The 19309-nt window shown below is 36.4% G+C and overlaps 1 protein-coding gene across 4 annotated transcripts in view; it reads left to right on the top strand.

Annotated features, from left to right (window-relative positions):
* Positions 1-19309, top strand: part of PARD3B (par-3 family cell polarity regulator beta) — a 385570-nt gene that overhangs the window by 161699 nt on the left and 204562 nt on the right. For all 4 annotated transcript variants that reach the window (XM_079311454.1, XM_079311453.1, XM_079311452.1 and 1 more), the window contains exons 6-9: positions 9360-9446; positions 12631-12756; positions 17183-17538; positions 19137-19276. In XM_079311454.1, coding sequence (XP_079167580.1) covers positions 9360-9446; positions 12631-12756; positions 17183-17538; positions 19137-19276 — 709 coding nt within the window. The remainder of the gene's footprint in view (positions 1-9359; positions 9447-12630; positions 12757-17182; positions 17539-19136; positions 19277-19309) is intronic.

The following is a 19309-nucleotide window of genomic DNA, read 5'->3' as shown; positions in this document are numbered from 1 at the left end:
CTGTGCATTCCTTCACTAGAGAAGTCAGGTGAAGTAAATCCTTCTCTTCATTTTTGACAAACAAGAAATCGCCTGTGCTATTGTATCTCAATGTAATCATGGTCACATTGACATTTTGGGAAGTAGCTTTTATTTTAACCAGTCTAAATTTTGAACAATACTTAGGTAGATATATAATCTATGGATGCCAGTGGAGTAAAACTTGAGAGCTGCATAGCTGAAACAAGAGGAGAGGAAGTTAGATGTTCTCTAGAGTTTTAGTAATGAACAATAGTGTTTCTTGCTCCTGAAATCCAAGGGAAAATTCTAAATGGCTGAAATGAAATTGAAAAATAATGATTTTGTAGATAGCAGTTGTTACACCAAATTATCAAGCCAGGGTGCCATAGAGTAAGTTGGTCAGATTCTCAGTGGTGTTGGAGTGTTTTCATGCTGCTGTTTTTCTATCTCATCATAAGCTGAAATTTCACTTTTACTGGTGATTCAGGTCGTGCTGAAGTCACCTCTTTGAGTAGGTAGAGGAATTCAGTACCGTGTCCAGTATTTCGTGTTTGTTGCAGAACTCCTGAGATATATATAGCACACTGTATAATTAAATTAAGAAGTGTTACATGACAAACTTCTGTGTGACAGCTAAAATGTGAAAAATTAATCTGCTTCAATTTTAATGATGGCAGATAGTCATTTGCTATAATTCTGCAGCTTATAGTTGTTTGTCAAAACAGTATAAGATAAAACTCATGAAATAAACAGTATCTGCACGCCTTAATCTTCAAGCATTTATCCTTGCAAACATTTGAGAAAAAACAAGTCGTAATATTCCCATTTTACCTACATGAGGTATGGGAAAGAGGCATGAATATGTGCCCCACACCTGTGGGGAAGTTTGCAAGAGCAGGGACTCGAACATTGCTGCTGATCTGGGCCATGCCAGGGTTAGTGGAGAAGGATCACCTTTCCTTTCACAGCATGTCAAAAATTTGTCTTTTCCTTACAAGGGAATTCATGTCTCAGTTTTTCTTGTTCTTTGAGTCATAATTTCAGTAGTTTTATGTGCAATTTTATCATGTTGGTACAGTTGTGTTTTTCGACTCTGTGTGGGTTTTTCCTCCCTCCTGAGGGCCTCCTTGTCACCCAGTGCCTATGCCATTTTGTAATTCCTTTGCCTGCCTTCTGATACTGATACATATTTTTAGAATGGTCTCATCATGGAAGGGAACTGGAGTGCTTTTCCAGCTTTCCCTGCACCTGCCAGGCCTCTGAGTTACACGCCTGCTAATTAGTGTTCATCATGCAGGTATAGAACTTAGTTTAGTCGCTAATGCGTATTTTCTGTTCATGGTATGTTGCTAAAGACTTCTACAGCTTGTTTCACCTGAGGTAATTATTATGCATCACCAAATATATGCAGTCATTTGTCTCTTGATCCGTTAATTTGTAATGGGGATTAATCAAGCTCTGTGCACGCTCTTCATATTTACTGTTTTCCTTATGCCTTTAGTAGGGTGTTTTAGACTATCTGAGTCCTCTTAGGAATTTTCTGAGAGCATATTATTGTTTGTCAAGTTAAACAATTTGTTGCTTGCATTTGGGATTCTTCAGAAGAAGTTTTTGATACTTGTTTGCTCTGTAATTTGGTGGCTATTGGAAACTTTGACAATGACAAAACCCCTTGTGATACTTTTCAGAGTTAATCAGTTTTCTGAAGGAGCCAGGTCTTCTCTGGCATGTCACAAACCAGACCAGAATAAGCTTGGGTTTCTGTAGATCTCTTACAATTTTTGCTGAATTCTGAAGACTGTCTTGACATAGGAACACAGGAGGAAAAATGATAAAGAATATCGATTGGGATCCATTTAATTGATGCCAGAGTATCAATCAAATGTTGAACAGTTAGAGAGCAGAGGGAACATGATATTCCAAATAATCTTTTTGTATTGGTAAGTTTTTTTCTTTTTCTGGGATGAAATGTCTCAATCCTGAAAAATATTGGCCAAAACCAACCGAGCAAATGAAAATCGGAACAAACTGGAGAGAAAGGAGCAGTTTTTCATAGAGTCACAGTAGAATTACTCTACCAAAATATGCTTTGTTTGGGGTTCCTATATCCTGCGGTGATTTTAAAAAACACTGTTTTGCCTGCAAGAATTGAGATGGGGTACTGAGGAATTTTTCATCAAAATTGTGAATTGTATTGGAGTATTTGTAAAATGTTCCACTTTATTCAAACAGTAAACTTGAGAGAGATTCTGAGTGTGGTATTTTGTAAAGCAAAGTTAGTTCTTAGTTCTGTGAAATTCACAGGAATTGAAAAGTCAAATAATTTAAATTTTGTAGCAATGATTTGATTTTTGTTTGGCTTTTTTCTTGTATGTCAAGTTTTTTAAGCTGTTTTTCCAAAAGTGTTTTCATGAGGAGTAGAAGGTTTATAAAGGGAAATAATGAGTCACTAGAGACCATCTGTCTGTCTCAATTATCTTTATTTGATTGATAGAATGTAAGTAAGGAAGGTTTTATTAATAAAATAATATTAAATGATAAAACTATTTTTTCCACAAGCAGTAAAACAACCATCTTAGTATCTGATTTGTCTCCTTTCTGAAAGAAAGTGTTATGCATAATTTTGATTGATTCAGGTGTTTTTCATGTTGAATTTTAAAGCCATTAGAGCTGTGAGGTATCATCAGATCATTAACCCTTCATTTAAATAAGCCACATCAAGAGATATTAATAACGGTAATATTTCCCCCTAATTGTGAGCTACTCCAGCCTGTGGACAAAAGGCTATGGAAGAAAGAAAACTACTGCTGGCCCTGCTGCTTTCCCTGTTTTCCTTGCTGTCACTGAGTTTGCAAAAGCTTTAAGGCCTAAAATGCTTGAGCAAAATAGCAGCTCAACACCTGAGAAAATGATCTGAGCCTTCTCATTAGAACACTAACCTGTCTGAGGTCAGAGTCCCTTTCTAACTGCAGCCAATAATGGGTATTTCAGAAGGAAGCAGAGAAAAAGAGTACCATGATTAATATTTCATAACTGAGAAGCCTAGTCAGTTGAACTTTATGATCCAGACTTGGATTGTTTTATATTCCTTACTCAAGCAGGAAAACTGTTTGATTTGAAGAAAAGTCAGTTCACTGGTTTAAGTAGGTGAAATGAGTTGCACATGTAGTAAATGAGTGTGAGTATGGAGGGGTTTTGGCTTCTCTGCTTAGAAGTTAATGGGAAGTGCTTTGCCTAGATCATCTTAAAACATTTCACTGCAGAAATACTGGGAAACTTTTCAGGACTGTATCCCATGGGAGTCTGAAAATTTTAATCTGACATTTTGAGATTTGAACTTTACTATAAGAAAGACTTAAAACATTGGGTCATTGGAATGTTTTTTAATAGAATAATTAATGGCAATCCCCTTGTAAATTCTGAAGGTGGCTTTTTTGTTGTTTATTTGCAAGTAAAGATGATGTGCAGGGTAAAGGCAGCCAAACTAATGCTATCAATATATAAAATTTTGTATTTCTCTGTGCCTTTTTTTCATGTTCTATACTAGGTCAGAAAGATTTCCATAGTAAGAACAGGGTCTTGATACTCGGCAAATGGTCAGATAGATACTTGTCACAGCTTTTAGCACTGAATTCCTTAGCACACCATACATGGGAATACTGGTTTTGAAAAGCTTGCTTTTCTCAGTAAAAATTACTGTGTTAAGGAACAGAAAACATGAATCTGCTTGCAAGTGGATGTTTAGCTTAATAGCAGTGGATTAGTTGGAACGCAAAGGGTAATTTATGCATAGATAATTCATTATGTGTTTTCATTATGTTCGCTTTCACTGTCTTCCCACTTCTTTTTAGCAGAGGTCAGGGTCAGTTCCTTGGTTTAAGCACTGTAGATACATAATTAAAGTGTAGCTGAAGCATTTTTTCCTTCTCTGTGTTTTCCTATTTTTAACCTATTGTGTATTTCATTAGTCTAACAACAGAGAATTGGAACAATTTGATTTAAAGAAAAAAAAGACACAAAACCCCAGCGCTCACAGGCTGTCTGATTTCTCTCTAAAACTTCACAGTTAATCTTGTGAAAACTCATTTTCGTGTGGGGGAAAAAAAGTCTGGAATAATTAGATTAATGCATTTTAATCAGGTGATTTGTGTCCCCATTAAACCTGAAACTGGGAGATTGTGGCATTATTTCATAGTAAATATTTCAACTTTTTTGTTAGTTTGTTTAGTGTTGTGTAGAATGGAACAGCTGCTGTGTTCCTGTCTCATATAAAAGGGTGACCAGTTTCCTTTACTGTACCTGGAAGACTTGTCCTTGCCTGGGCACCAAGTTGCTTTTTCCTCTCTCTATAGGGTGCTCTCTAGCCCTATTTAAAAACTGTTCCGATTTTCATCATTTGAGTGTGTTCGCTACATAACATCTTGAGTTCCAGCTCCTTATGCAGGGCTTTCAAGACATTTTCAGCAAAGGTTTGAGCACCTAGTTGAAAAGAGGGAAGGAAATAGGCTGAAAAGGGATAGCAGGTGGGTGGGAAGTGTGCTACTGACAGTTTTAGTTTAGCTGACTACTCTGGAAGCCTTTTCTGGATGAATGCAGATAAATACTTTGTTATCATTAGTAACTGTGTTGGTTTAGTATGTGAAAAAAGTACATGGCAGAGTCATCAACCTCTTTATTTGGATAAATCTGTGCATGCTTCTTCTTTAAAATGCTCTATAGGAATTTGACATCCACTGTAGGCCTGTGCTCTCTACTGAATGTCAACACCTTCTGTCAAAGGATGCTCTGTCTGCTGGAATGGCAGCATTGCAGGGGAAGAGGCATGGAATTGGAGGTGCCAGTGAATAACAAGTAAGGAGATAGAGCTTAATAACTGCACCTGTGAGCTCTCTACATCTGACTGGCCTTTAATTTGTCTTTTACTTGGCTGTGGTCTATAAAAGCAACACATAGCATGTTCAGAATATCAGCTGTTCTCTTCTGTTTGCAAGGGAAGCATTGACATTCTGCACTGAAAGATCTTTTTCAGATATGGCATCTTACTGATCTGTGCCTTTTCTTAAAAACACTTGAGAAAGTTTTGAATATGACTAAAACTGCAAAAGAAAGTGCCATTGGAATGGTAAATACTTTGTTAACTGGAGCGGTTGGTTCTTGTGACATACACATGGTGACAAGCTTTGCCCAGTAACCCATGCAGGAAGCAGCTTTTCTGAGGTACTGTCTTCACTGTGTTTTAAAACAATTAATCTGCTTTAGGCTGTGCCTACTGCATTCTCCAAGAGCAATCATATGACATGTTTGTAGCTGGGGAAGGTCAGAGCACCTCAGTGAACTCAGTCTTGCTGCAACAACGTGTAACTTTTATTTCTGGAGTGGGTTCTCTTTTAAGCATGTGTGTGCTCAGTGGTTGGGATAGGTTCTTCAGTGTTCTTGGGTAGTTTGCAGAGCAGCTTTCAGCTAATAGATCTTTTACCTTTACGTAACCACAAACTGCTAATTCTTGATACAGGTTTCAGGAGAGGGAGCTGTAGTATTCCACAGGGAGTACACTGCAAATCTCAGGATTAGATCTATTCGTGATTAGATATCACCACTAAATGTGCAGCATTCTGTTTAAATTTTGCTTTCCATGTTGCCAATGCTGTGCATGCTCTCTGCTCGTGTGTACACTTTCTCTCTTTATTGAACAGTACTTATCAGCATTTTTAATAATATGCATGGCAAGCCTTGTTGACAAATGTGATAGACAGTAAAGAATCTGTCAGAAATCAATAATATCAAACAGAGAAGATTTAAATAGTAACTGATGACAGCTTCTTCAGGTTAAAAATCAATAGTACAGCATCTTGGATCAGGTCATTCTGGACAGGTCTTCTCCCCTGTGTGAGACCTGAGGTGCCTTCAGTGCAGCAAGGGGAAGGGAGGTGCCAGCATGTACTGGAAGGTGCCTGAGTGCTGTATTTCTGGTTGAGGTGAACCTTGCACTGTGGAGAAATTTCACTGACATTAAGACTTTTTTTTAAGTTCAGTGTTTTTGACTGCTGTAATAATGTATCTCTGTGTATTCCATAGAGACTGGGTTCCAAGTTCAGCAAGGACAGGATTTCCTAAGGTAGGAGCTCCATCTGCTCCTTTAAGAACAAGGAGATACTCAGAGTGCAGCCTGCTGAGGCACCCTCTGTGCATTGCTCACCAATGCTCTCAGCCTCTCATCCCCAGCTAGGAATTTTACTCCTGATCTTTTTATACTGACTCAATGGGCCAGACTTGCATTTTCTTTTACTCCAAAGGGCATTTAAGATCTATAGGGAAGATTTCATAGAGCAGTAGGTCACAAGTAGATTACTAACTTCTGGAATTTATTTTTTCCTATTTGGGTGTTTGTTTTTAAAATGTGTTGAATGCTGCAAAAAAATCTATAAGTTACATTCTGTGTTGTCACAGTTATCAACCTGCATTAGACAGTAATTCTGCTTTCTCCTACTCCCTTCTTTAATTTTTTTTAACCTAGCTCTGTCAAACTGAAGCATCCTAGCGCCTGTGTGTCCCATGTGCCTTTGGAGTTTGGTAATTAGTATTCTTAGAGCTCATCCTATTTAGGATCTCACTCAGCCATGCCCTGTTCCTGAATACTTTCTCCAGTACAGTACAAACTGTAAGCCAGTGTGAAATAGTACAGTGCTGAGTTCAGCTGTCCTTGTGGGCAGATTAAACCTGCCCATAGAGGGACAGAATAAGTGAATGACACCAAATGTGTTTGCCTTTAATCTTTGAGGTTCTTAAACAAATAAAATATATAAAAAAACCAAATCAAATCCCAGATGTTCTGGTTTTTAAATTTTTTAACTGTCATGCTTTCATAGGTATAATATGAAAATAGCATGGTTCAAAGATCCATGGAAATTGGTGTGAAAGGTTGTTTTCTTCCCGGATATAACTAAGAATCCTATTTGTTTGAGAAGGAGGAGTCTATTTAGAGTCATGGGTTTTTGATAAAAATTATTTCAAAGTTCTTAGTACATGTATTCAAAGTGTGCTCTTATTCTGAACATTTAATGCTCTAGAACATCCCTTAAGTTTTACAACGTAACCAAAATTTTTGGCATAATACATACAGTCCATGTAGAATATTTGTTTTCGCAAAGCTGCCTGTTTTTCTTAGTGTGTAGCTTTCGTGTTCAATTTAAAAATAAGTTTGTATGTTTTATTTGGCTTTCAGCCTGCTTATAACTGTAAGTGCATTAATTTAATATGACAGCTCACCTGTCTGTCGTGATAGCCCTCAAAATAATTCCTGCTCTGTTTTACAGTTGCTTAGGAAGACAACTCTTCCCTAGAGCACACAGGGTTATATGGGGACAGCTATAATTTAAATTTTCGTGTGCAAATGAAAGCCCGTTCACTACTTCTGATTATTTTCTGAATCTGAAGGGCTTGGCTGCTTAATTTACTTGTGCGTTTTGATTTTGTAGAAGTTCAAAAGGCAATAAAAGTAGCCCTTTAATTATCTTTCTTTGTGTGTTAAGAGAATTGGAGGAAGTAGAAGATGGAACTGAAAGAGGAGTTCATTTCCTATGCATGCATTGTTGAGGGTTTTGGTAACCACCCTGATTAGCTTTTCTAACCAGCTTCACCAGAAAAAAAATGTATTTTAAAAATCTCACAGGAAGGTTTTCTCAGGATTTCCCCATTTGATTAATGAAGCGGGGGAATACAGGAAGGAAAAATCCACAAATGCCAGTTGATGGTGGCTGTGTTAAAATAAAGTAACATGTAAATCTGTTAGATTGGGATCAGTGGTGGCTTGTTGTTTAGGGTCTTTGCATTTAATATCTAGAGAACATAAATTCATTACAGTGCCAGTATTTTTGGAAGAAAAAGAAGCTCCCCAAAACTCACTCTGTCCCCTAATTAAAAAAAAGTTTATAAACTTATTTTCCAGTCTTATTCCATATTTAGCCAATAAAGCTAAGAATTATTGTATTTAGGACACATTGCTTCTCATTAATCACTGTGCAACTGGATAAAGGCTCATTAAACCAAAAACATATTGCTGTGTTTTTAGGAGGCAGTGCCAGATTTTGTCTAAGGTCATTTGCAGTAAGTGTGCTCCTTGTGAGAGGGCTTAGCTCTGCCGTGTGGGTTCGTGTTGTACCTCGTGTGGTGTAACTGTGCTGCCACTTCAAGGGTGATCACAGATTCCTGATGGGTTTTGGTGCATTTTTACTGATTCTTGCATCAAATCACAGGACCGTGGGTCAGCAAAATCAGTCAGTTGGTGCCAGAGGAAGTTGTGGTATTAGGGAAAAACCATCTGTGGGAGGGCAGGGTGACAGGCTTGGGTGAGAGTTGGCTTGGTCATCTTACCTAGCAAATGTGTGCTCTCTAGATCTGGTGCACAGGAGTGATCAGGAGTGTCTTTCTCACTAGCAGCCTGCTCTTGTTCAGTTAAGACTGAATCTTTAACTCAGGGCAGTATCTGAAGTGGCCATTTGGTTCCATTTCACATGTTCTGTCCTCACTGTAGGATTGGGAGGGGAGGGAGTATTTTGGAAGATGGACACTATTACGGAAAGAAGGAACAAGGTCTACTGAAATACAGACATTGCTAATTGTAAAGGTTCTAGCCAGTTCAAGTACCTTCCTTTTCAAGTCATGGTCACTCAGAACAGAATTCTGAGATCACTGTAAGGTCACTGTAAGGCTGGCAATTGAAAATAGTCAATAGGAAATGAAACAGCACATGTCATGAAGCAGCATAAGTCTGTCAGATTATATAGAGGTTTTTAATAATGATGTTTGAGGAAGGAAACTTTTTGGTAAAATGAGCTGAGTTGCACTACTGATCACAATTTATTTTGTTCTTTGTTTGTCAGAGACGTTATATGCAACTGAGGGAAGAAATCAGTATATTTAAATGTGATTTGACTTGAAAGTCTCAATGTCCTTTCTGTGTGATCTTCATGTTTATAATGTGGCCACATGGGAAAATTGAAGCAAATCACATGGAGCTTAAATTAAGAGCATGTAAAATAATCTCCCCTGCTTTTTTCTTTTATTATGAAGTGTCTCCTCACTTGAAAGCTTATTCTTTAATATTCTAATTAATTTACTTGAAGGTTAACTTAGGAAAATGTCTAGTATTTGATTTCTTTCCCTTTTAAAAAACACAAATGCTAATCTAAAACAATTAAAGAATTTCATGGCTGCTTTAATTTTATTCTCTTATATTAGTGAGCTCTGAGTCAAATATTTTTTCTACCTTTTCTGCTATCTGACCAATCAGGAATTTGTTTTTAATATGGAGAATTCTCTGAATAAGCTTATGTGATGTGTTTCCCTGTGCTCTTTCTTAGTGAAATGACAAAAACAGTGGAGATTTCTGGGGAAGGTGGACCCTTGGGAATACATGTAGTGCCCTTTTTTTCATCCTTGAGTGGAAGGTAAGATATTTTCTGCATTGCTAAAGAAGTATATTAATGAAAGGATTTCAGCTGTGTTTATCTTAAAATATCTACTATTTACCAAAAGGAAAATAAAAATTGGTCTATGACACCATCTTCCATCACTAAAATATTTACTAGTCCAAGTTCTGTATAAGACAACCAGAGAATAATTTAGATTGGAAAATACCTCAAAGATACTTGAGTCCAACCTTTGAATGATCTGCATCTTGTGAACTAGACCGTGGCACAATGTCCAATTGCTTTCAGTCAATACTAAAGTCTTTGTTCATATATGCCCTTTTAATTGTCTCTGGTTTTATTCTTTGAGTGGTAAACTGGACTCAGTAGTTTTGTGTGGTGTTGGGGTGGTTTTGTTGTGCTGTTGTGCGCTTGTTTGTTTGTGTTTGTTGTTTTGTTTTGTTTTTCCTAATTGAATATGTCTGCATAGGCTCTCTCTTAGTGACATACCAGACAAGAAAAGTCAAAAAAATTGCTTATCTACTCATACCTTATATTTTTCAAGCCATCTTTCAGATTTGATTGCATAGCATTTATAAAATGTGCTCTATGCCATGAACCTTTCTTTGTCACAATACAATTACTTTAATTATAAATGATTTAACAAAGTCCATGGAGATCACAAAAGCCTATTATAGCAGCGTGCTCATATTGATGTGCTGTAGTTAAGACTGCGTCAGCATTTTCATTATAGCTGTTTTCCAAGCTATGTAACTTGGATGTGTTAAAAAAAAAAATCTAGGCTGAAATTTGACATACAGAGGCTTAGCCAGAGAGTTAATTTGACACTGGCAGCCGTGAATAAGAGATGGGAAATTGCCAGAGCCATAAATGACACTGTTTTATAGTAAAATGGCTGCCTGTTACTCAAAGCCAATTATTGCAAAAGTAAAAATTGTCTAATTCTAAAATGTTTCTTTACTTGTCAGCTTTCATGTAGGACAGAGAAAGTAAAAGATTGAATTACCTTGTAAAGGTTTGTTTTCTTGGCATGATCTGAATTTGGAAGTGGACACAAATTAATTCAGATTGCTTTATTTACCAAAAGGGAAAATAGATGTCCATCTGCTACCTGTAAAAATGGCATCACTGTCTGAAGAAGAAAGTTGGTCTTTGTTGGCAACTGTCAGAGATAGTGTTGTCCTTGGTTTGTGGGCTGCCTGTTTGTCTTGAGAAAGCCACTTTGTTACCCATTCTGAGCTGCAGCCTGGAGCTCTTTGATACAGGCATGCCATAAAGGTTGTAGTGCGTACATGTATTTTAAGATCCTTCAGTAAAACAATTTTGATTAAATTACAAGCTATTAAAATCAATAATTGTTGAGGCTGAAATGCAGTTCTGTACTCAAGCATCACTGTTGTTGAGTGCAGCTTTTAAAGACCTGCAAGAAGAAATGTTCCATGGTCTACATTGTATTCATATTAATATGTCCTTACTTAAAAATGCTTTTGAGGATCTGCTGAAGTAGAAGGGTCTTTGACAGACAGACTACTGGTTGTTCAGGTAGTTGTCTTTACATTTGAGTGACCCTTGGTAGAACTGTACTGATACCTTTAAAGTTAAAATACTGGACTGACTTAAATGGCTTGACCCTCTTTTTTAATCTAGCCTGAGACTAGAGTATAAATTGTACCTCATCATAACATGAGAAAGTACAGAAAAGCATCTTTTATTTCTTTGGTGACATGATAGAATTTATGGGGACATGCTGGCCATGACTAACGGGGTCCAGTATTTAAATCATAAAGTTACCTTCTAATAAGGTAATGCTGGTTTTAGCCTGGTGCTGCTGCAGGCAAAAGTTTTCCTACAGGTCATTAAAACATCATATTAATTTACAAAATCTTAATTTATACAGGAACCATGAAAGTAATAGAAATAATTTCCCCCCGCTTTCTTTTGCATTTAAATATCATTAAAAACAGGAAATTAAAATTTAATAGTGCATTAAAATGCTAAAATTTAGGCTGTGGAAAAAAGTAGTGGAGAAATGAATTCAAGCTGCCTCATTCTATGTAACTCAAGCCACATGGGCAGTACAGAACACACAAGTTTCAGACAAGTCAACAATCCTATTACATTATATGAATGCAGTATCTAAGCACACAGGATTAGTGAGCAACCAACTTAATTTGTAATTTTGTTTATTTCTGTACTTTTACTGGCTTGCATTTTAACATAGCTGTTAGCATAATTAGTTCTTAGGGTTAAAGGTTTTTGATTGCCAGTAGTTGGATGTCATCATCACTGCCCTTTTTTAATCCCTTAGAGAAGGATAACACTCATGACAAGACAATCTTTATGCTAGTAAATCACTTTTTTTTCTGTTAGGTACTTCAAAGAACTAATATTCAGTGGGAACCAATTTTTCACTTAGCAATTGATAGGACAGAAGTATAAATTTTTTAATGTTCTTAGACAGTAAATCTAAAATCAGATGCTTAGCGAATCTAGTATTGTATGGCATACTGTGAATCTGTTGAGTGGAATTAGATATGAGAGGCAGTCATAAATCTGAGACAAAAATATAGGACTTCTGTTTTGTGATTGGAGTGCTGGCATGTTGAAAATTGCACATTAATATTTTATGGAGTATAACCAATAGAAAATTATCTTTAAAGGTCATCTTTGATGACCATCTTTGATGCTGAAGTGGTATGGAAATATAGTGGACAAAGATTGATTATAAAAGTTCTTCACAAGCTCGCAGTTATCACGACTTTTTGGACCCCATAGTGTTATCATTGGATATAGCTATGTTGAATATATATGTTGAATTGTAACTTGCAATACAGAGGTGTTCCAGGTAGGTCATGATTACCCTAACACTCCCAGCAGAGTTATTTATGTTGAAATTTTAAACCTGGAGAGGGATCTAGGTGTTTTCCTCTGTTTCTTCAAGTGTGACCTACAGGACTTAATGCCCCTCAAGTTCTAACAAGTGGTAAAGCATTAGTGTGCAGCAATTTCCTGGGGTATTTTTTTGAATCATCTCCTTTTTTGTTAGTAAGTCAGCTGAAACCTTTCTCTAGATTAAGCACCTAATAGATAGAGAGGCAGTCTACTCTATTATTTTGTACAAGTAGAGATTAATATCTAGTTTTAGTTGCTATAAATGTCTCAGCACAATAAGGATATTTTCCACCTATGTTCTGCTTTTTAGGATGCTGGGACTCTTCATCCGTGGTATTGAAGAGAACAGCAGATCTAGGCGTGATGGTCTTTTCCATGAAAATGAATGCATTGTGAAGATAAACCACGTGGACCTTACAGACAAAACCTTTGCACAGTAAGTGCTGGTTTAATAATACTTTGAACTAGTTGAGATTTTATACAGTGCTATGTTTAAGGGATTTGTAAAGGGATTAATACTTGTTACAGAAAAAATGCTTATGAAATTGATATGTGACAGGAACTTCATGATTTTCTTGCTGAAACCTCCAAATAAGGTGACATTTGAGGAGCTTTAGTGAATTTACTGTGCTTACTTAATTTAATAGCAGCAAGTTTTGTAATTGCTATCTTGCCTTTCTAGTTCTGCTATTTTTACTATATTCTCTTTGTAATTTTTTCTTTATAAGACTTTCAGAATGAGTCAACATCACAGCAGCGTTTAATGTTCTTTTGCAAATTAAATAAGATTTTTTTTATTGTGCTGTAGCTTTTTGAGCATTAATTTTTTTAAAAATACTTCTACTGTCAAACTATGATTACTTGAGTAAATGGAAAGTCTTGCTTCTTATGACTTTTATTAAAAGTCTGTTGACATTTATTATTTATCTCAAATATTTTTTAACTAACAGGTTGTTTTGATCATCTATGAATTAATGTGGCATTGTTGCACAAAAGAATAGCCTCTCAAATTTCACAGATATTTGCTGTGGTAATTAAATATCAATTTGTTTTTGCTTTTAATCCATATGTTTAGACAAATGATTGACTATTTATAATATAACAAAAATGTATTGAGATGTCAAGGGGAGACGAGGCTTAACTTTCTAAACAGTAAGCCAAATGTTCAAGGCTTCTAGACTAAAATCAAATACATAATTTCGCAATTAGGAATAAATATTTGAATAACAGGTTTTCATGAAACCAGTGTAGTTCTGTACTATAGGTATTCTTGTTTTTGAGACTGTGCTTTTCTTCCTCCTTATAGCTTTTCAGTTACAATTTTTGCATATTTGGTGGTAAACACACTCTACTGTGTGCCATTCTCTTCCATCCATGGCAATTTCTAAATAAGGTATCAATTTTAGCAGAACAAAGTTGTTGGTATCTTATTAAAACATTCATTGCCCCATGGTAATAAGGTTTTGCTTGAACCAAAACTTCTCTTTTCAAAATCGTATGTGATCCTTTCTTTACAATGTGTTGTCTCCTCTGTGTTTTCTTCTGAATTTAACTAAATCTCCAAAGGATTTCAGTCCATGAGGTTTTTGTGGAGTGGAGGACTCTGCATGTTTTTCTGTAAAGTTACTAGATTTTGGGGCAGTTTGAAATACTTCAGGAAATTTTCTAGTTCTCTGTCAGGCTTTCCTTCAAAATGCGACAGGCAGGACACTTGGTTTCTAAAAGCTTGTGTGAAGTTTTGGGAGTTGGAAGGACTATTTGCCATAAGAGTTATCTTAGAGAGATCAGTCTTGTTTGAGAGAAAAACAACTTAAAGATTCAGAGCAGAGCCTAATTTTGTTGGGCTAAGTTTCCATATGTTACAAAGTTTCCTTACGTTAAAAAGTAGTGTGGTTGTAGTTGCCTTGGATCTGAGGAGAAAGAATACAGGTATTGAGGGCTCAATATCTATTTGGGAACTGGGGAGAACATTTTAGGTGAGCTCTGGCCTATTCCCAAGTCTTGCCTTGTTCTGCTGAATATACCTTTCTACATCATCTCTCCTTCCTGGCTCTGGAGAATGAAAACTGACTCTTTCCAGATTGAAACTAATCTCCATGAACATGCCTTTTACTTTTCATCTTGCATAACATAACTGTACTAACTCTGACAGAAGTCCAAGGTACAGAAATCCACAAATTGTAAAAGATACAACAAAGTATTGTTCCAATGACTGTTGACCCAGAAATAGCAATCAGATTCTCCTTTGAGAGGAAAACCTGTTGGCTAGTTTCAAATTGACATTTCTTCATAATCCTTGTAAAAGCTGTTTTAACACTTAGACTGTTACACTTTCTAATTTCAGCAGAGACTTTCTAGTATTGCTCCTGACAATTGCTTCTTCTGCAGCTGTAACAGCAGCAGCCTACTTTCTGTATTCCCATGTTTATAATAGTTATGTATTGGGACTGTTGTTCTGCTTTTTCATTTGCTGCTAATCTATTCAATTACATTTTGTTGTGCTGCAGAGTTTCTAGCACCTCTTTTAACTGGCTGCCTTATTTCTTTAAAGTATGCACTTGGGGTCTCAAGAAATATAAATTTCTCCATTCATTATTTTTTCCCTTTGAAGTGCAGCCAGTTATTTTGCCCCTGAAGACTGCATTTAGACTTTCCCATAGGATGTCTTGAGTGATTTCCACTAATTTTTGTTTGAAGGAGATCTTATGTTTTTTCTTGCATATATTTTAAATATTAATCTTTTGAAACTGAGTTATTAAATTACCTTGTAACATATGACCAACTGGCTACTTGCAATGATGAAGATGGGGTGTGAAAGAATCACAGTTACAATTTTGCATCCTTTACGCTGGAAGTGTGCCATGGTTTCTGCTATCACGGTAATGTCTGTCCTTGAGAACTTTGACAGGCCATAGATGAACAGACAACCTGTAATCTCTGCAGACACACTGGGGCACAGTCTGTTACAGCCCTGAAAAAGAACCCTTGAGGGTGGTGCTAAAGAATACCTTCCTACAGCATTACCCCTGCTACCTTTCTTTTCCAAGTTTGAGGTTTCTCTTTGGCAGCATTGCCTGTCAATGAATGTTGCTATTCTGACTCTTGATGTTCATACACTCAGTGTGGCAAGGATGGTTCTTCCCACAGCAGTATCCATTGGGACTGACTCTTGACTTCAATGTCTTCATGCTATAGAAAACCCTCTTAAAACAGCCTCTCCTTTCCACCACCTACAGCTGCAAGGTGGATGTATTGTGCAGCTCTGTTCATCTAGGAAAGCAGTAGGTGTGATTGCAAGACATTTATATTTGCAGTGGCTTCCTTCCTTTGTCAGTGTAAAAAAAAAAATAATAAAAATTTCAGAAGTACTTTCAGCATTGATTCCTGTAACATAACTGAGTGCCAAAGCCAAGGCTTCAGTAAAATAGTGACTCAGACTGACAAACACACCACAGAAGGATAGGAGATAAGTACAATGTTCTTAGAATGACTCCATTATTTATTTAAAATTTATTACAGCCATTACGTCCTCTCTTGCCCCAATCCAGCTAAGCAGAAGCTTTTGGTTTTTCATTCTCAATGTGCTTCAGCTACTTCTTGTTTGTATTCAAGTGATCTTCTCCAATATGGAAGAAAATCAGTCCACTTCAACAGAAAGCTTTCCTCTCCTCCCTTCTTAAGGAAGAGGGAAGTCTAATTTGTTCCTTTAGAATCCAAGGTTTGTAACATAGCTTGGTTGACCAAATCTACAGGTTATTCAAAATCCAGGGAAGGCTTTATGAACAGTTCTTTTGGCCAACTTGCATGGGGATCTGACTACAGTGACATTACCAGGGTATCAGTTCACAGAATCATAGAATGGTTTGGGTTGGAAGCGACCCTAAAGATCATCTTGTTCCAACCCCACAGGCATGGACAGGGATGTCACCCACTAGATCAGGTTGTGCAGGGCCCCATCCAGCCTGGCCTTGAACATTGCCAAACATGGGGCATCCACAGCTTCTCTGGGCAACTTGTTCGAGTATCCCACTACACTCTGAGTAAAAAAATTTCTTCTTCATGTCTGGCCTGAATCTTTCTCTTTTAGTTTAAAACTGTTCTCCATTGCCTTATCACTGTCAAGGGGAGTAGTTCCGTTAAATGCTCTAACACAGTTTCTAGTGTTGCATTTGAGCACATCTGTAAAAACATTGCTTATGTGAAGTCTGCATATCCACTTAGCAAAAAGTTACTGCTTGAAAGATGTGGGTGATATTGACCTATGTATTTATGCATTTATGTAGAAACACAAATAATTAAATTATTTTTATCACCAGTTTTCTTTCTAATGTATCCCATACCCTCATCCTGTTTTATTACTGTGGAATCAGCCAGCAATTGCATTAGGGATTACAAAGGAATCTGAGGAGCAATTAGACTGGATTTGGGAAGAATGGAGAGTTGAGCTTGCTTGTAGTAGATGTATTCACCAGAATAATTGGTGATGAGTGGTCTGTGTGCCTCTGCCAACAAGAAAATACGTAACAAGCACTTGAAAAAAGCAGCAAGCTGTAACTTCAGCAGTCTTTTGATGAGCTTTTGCCATCAGAACTTTCCTTTCTGATGCTCTACATGAAGAAATGTTAGTTTATTCTGGTGGATATGTTTTCCTAGCATCTTAGGAATTCCGACAGGTATGCTGCTCCTACTTGAAATGTAAGGAAGTGCTGTAGCTTTGAAATCTTATTTCATGTGTACTTTTCTGAAAAAGGGACACTGTAGATGTGAACATAAGGTAAATTTTCATCTTCTCTGTAAACAGCTTCAAATTTGGCCCAAATCTTGTAGTTTGTCATATGAATTTTCATACTTTTCTTTTAAAGGGCTCAGGACATCTTTCGTCAGGCAATGAAATTTCAAAGTGTCATCTTGGAAGTCCTTCCTCCATACAACCGAGAACAGTATGAGAAGTCTGCTATTGCTCCTCTTTGTATGCTGAATAATGAAGAAGGAGTTACAAAAACAAAAATTCCACCTCCTCTTCATCCAAAACCTGCTGTGAAAACAATTAATATTTCTGGAGCAAGCTTGGAGTCAGGTGTACAGGGAACACTACAACAAGCTAAGAGCCCCAACCTCCCACGTCTGGGTAGAAAGCCTTCTTCTCCTTCACTCTCTCCACTTATGGGCTTTGGCAATAAGAGAAATGCAAAGAAAATAAAGATAGACCTGAAAAAAGGTAAGTCTTTGAGATAGTATAATTAATTTGGTACCATGTTCTCTATAGTGATACCATAACTTAATTTAACAAGTGACATTGAAAATATAAACATGTTATTTACCATTTAGAAGTTTCAGAACTTGGAAAAGGTGTAGGAATGAAAGCAGTAATGTTTTCTACAGTGGGCTTTTTCATAAAGTTTGAATGTATACTAACCAAATTTACTGATTAGGACATATCTGTTACTGACTGTGGAAACAATTCCATTAGCAATAAGTGATTTTAAGAGATAGTTCAGTCTTTTCACAGGGATAGAATAAAAGTTTGAACTGTTTGCTGGTAACCTTGATTATTTTACTCAGCCTGCTAATTGACTCTAATACAGCTATGACATTCTTTTAAAGATAAGTTTAAAAATCTGCTCTGTTTCATGTTTTCCAAGAACTTGATCACAGATTTACTTCTTTCTCTTTTTTATTTTCTTCAAACCTTTTTTTTCCCCCCTTATCATATTTATTCAGCTGTTACAAGGCCAAATTTGTGTGTATATCTTTAATTGCTGCACCATGCAGCTGTCTGTCTTTGAATGGAACAACAGGTTTAGGAACATGTAGTAAAATGTGCTTAAGCAATTTCCAATTATCATTTGTATTTTCTATTTAATTTCTTTCTCTGATTTGGCTGAGAGTTAAATTTGATCCTAGAAGTGGCCCTTTTGAAAACTGTCTGTAACTTTAGTCAAATAACACATCATGAATGCAATCAAGCTCTCATTTCTTAATTTTTGTTGTTTCTTTACCATTAATCACTCATTTTTACTTCTGAATTCTTCAGCTTTGTGTTAAGAATTTCCCCATTCTAGATCTAATGCTTTTGATTTTGAAACACTTATATTTTTAGAAATTATAGTAATGTGATACTGACATGATGATATCTTTGAAAACTATCTCATGGGTAGTAATACCACTCAATATAAAAAGATTTTTTTGAACTCTGCAATAGTGATTTTGGTGGCATATAAGTAATACCTACTAATATTTACTTTACTCCCTAATTATTTTTATAACATATCTGTTAACACTTGAGGTTGTTTATTTCCAAGCAGCAAACAACTTCACTAATGGAAGCTTACAAATACCACCTTGTCCTTTCTGAGCAGCACATCATCAAGTTTTGCATTCAAATCATGTGATATTCTCCACATTTACCAAATTTCAGTAAAACCTGCTGAACTGTATTTATGCTCATAAATAAACAATTCCAATTGCTCTGATTCCATGTAAAATGATTGATATTAAAGTGAAGACTAATATTGAAATGACCTAAAGAAAAAGTAAATGCTCTAAATAGAGAGTTCTTTCTTGTTTTTTATTATTATGTGCTTATCCCACTATTTCCATCTGTAGCTCTTGGAAGAGGATTTGGGTATAAATAGACTTCTTCTCTAGACCATGCAGAAAACTGGCTCATGTTTGCAGCTTTTTGCTTGCTTTCTTTCTTTAAGAGTTAACCTGAATGAGTCTCTGGGATATCTTGCTCACATTGTTTGCCTGCTTTTAATGATTGTCATTTGCATGTTGAAATTTATGTTGTGACTTCTTTGTCTGACATTCTAGGTCCAGAAGGACTTGGTTTCACAGTGGTTACGAGAGACTCTTCAGTACATGGTCCTGGTCCAATCTTTGTGAAGAATATTTTACCAAAAGGTGCAGCAGTGAAAGATGGTCGTTTGCAGTCAGGAGACAGAATCCTGGAGGTTAGGATAAACCATTGTGTTTGCATTGCTTAA

This window comes from Erithacus rubecula (genome assembly GCF_903797595.1).
Source record: "Erithacus rubecula genome assembly, chromosome: 8".
NCBI lineage: Eukaryota > Metazoa > Chordata > Aves > Passeriformes > Muscicapidae > Erithacus > Erithacus rubecula.
Note: the sequence above shows the minus strand (reverse complement) of the source record. Positions and strands in the feature narration are given on the sequence as shown.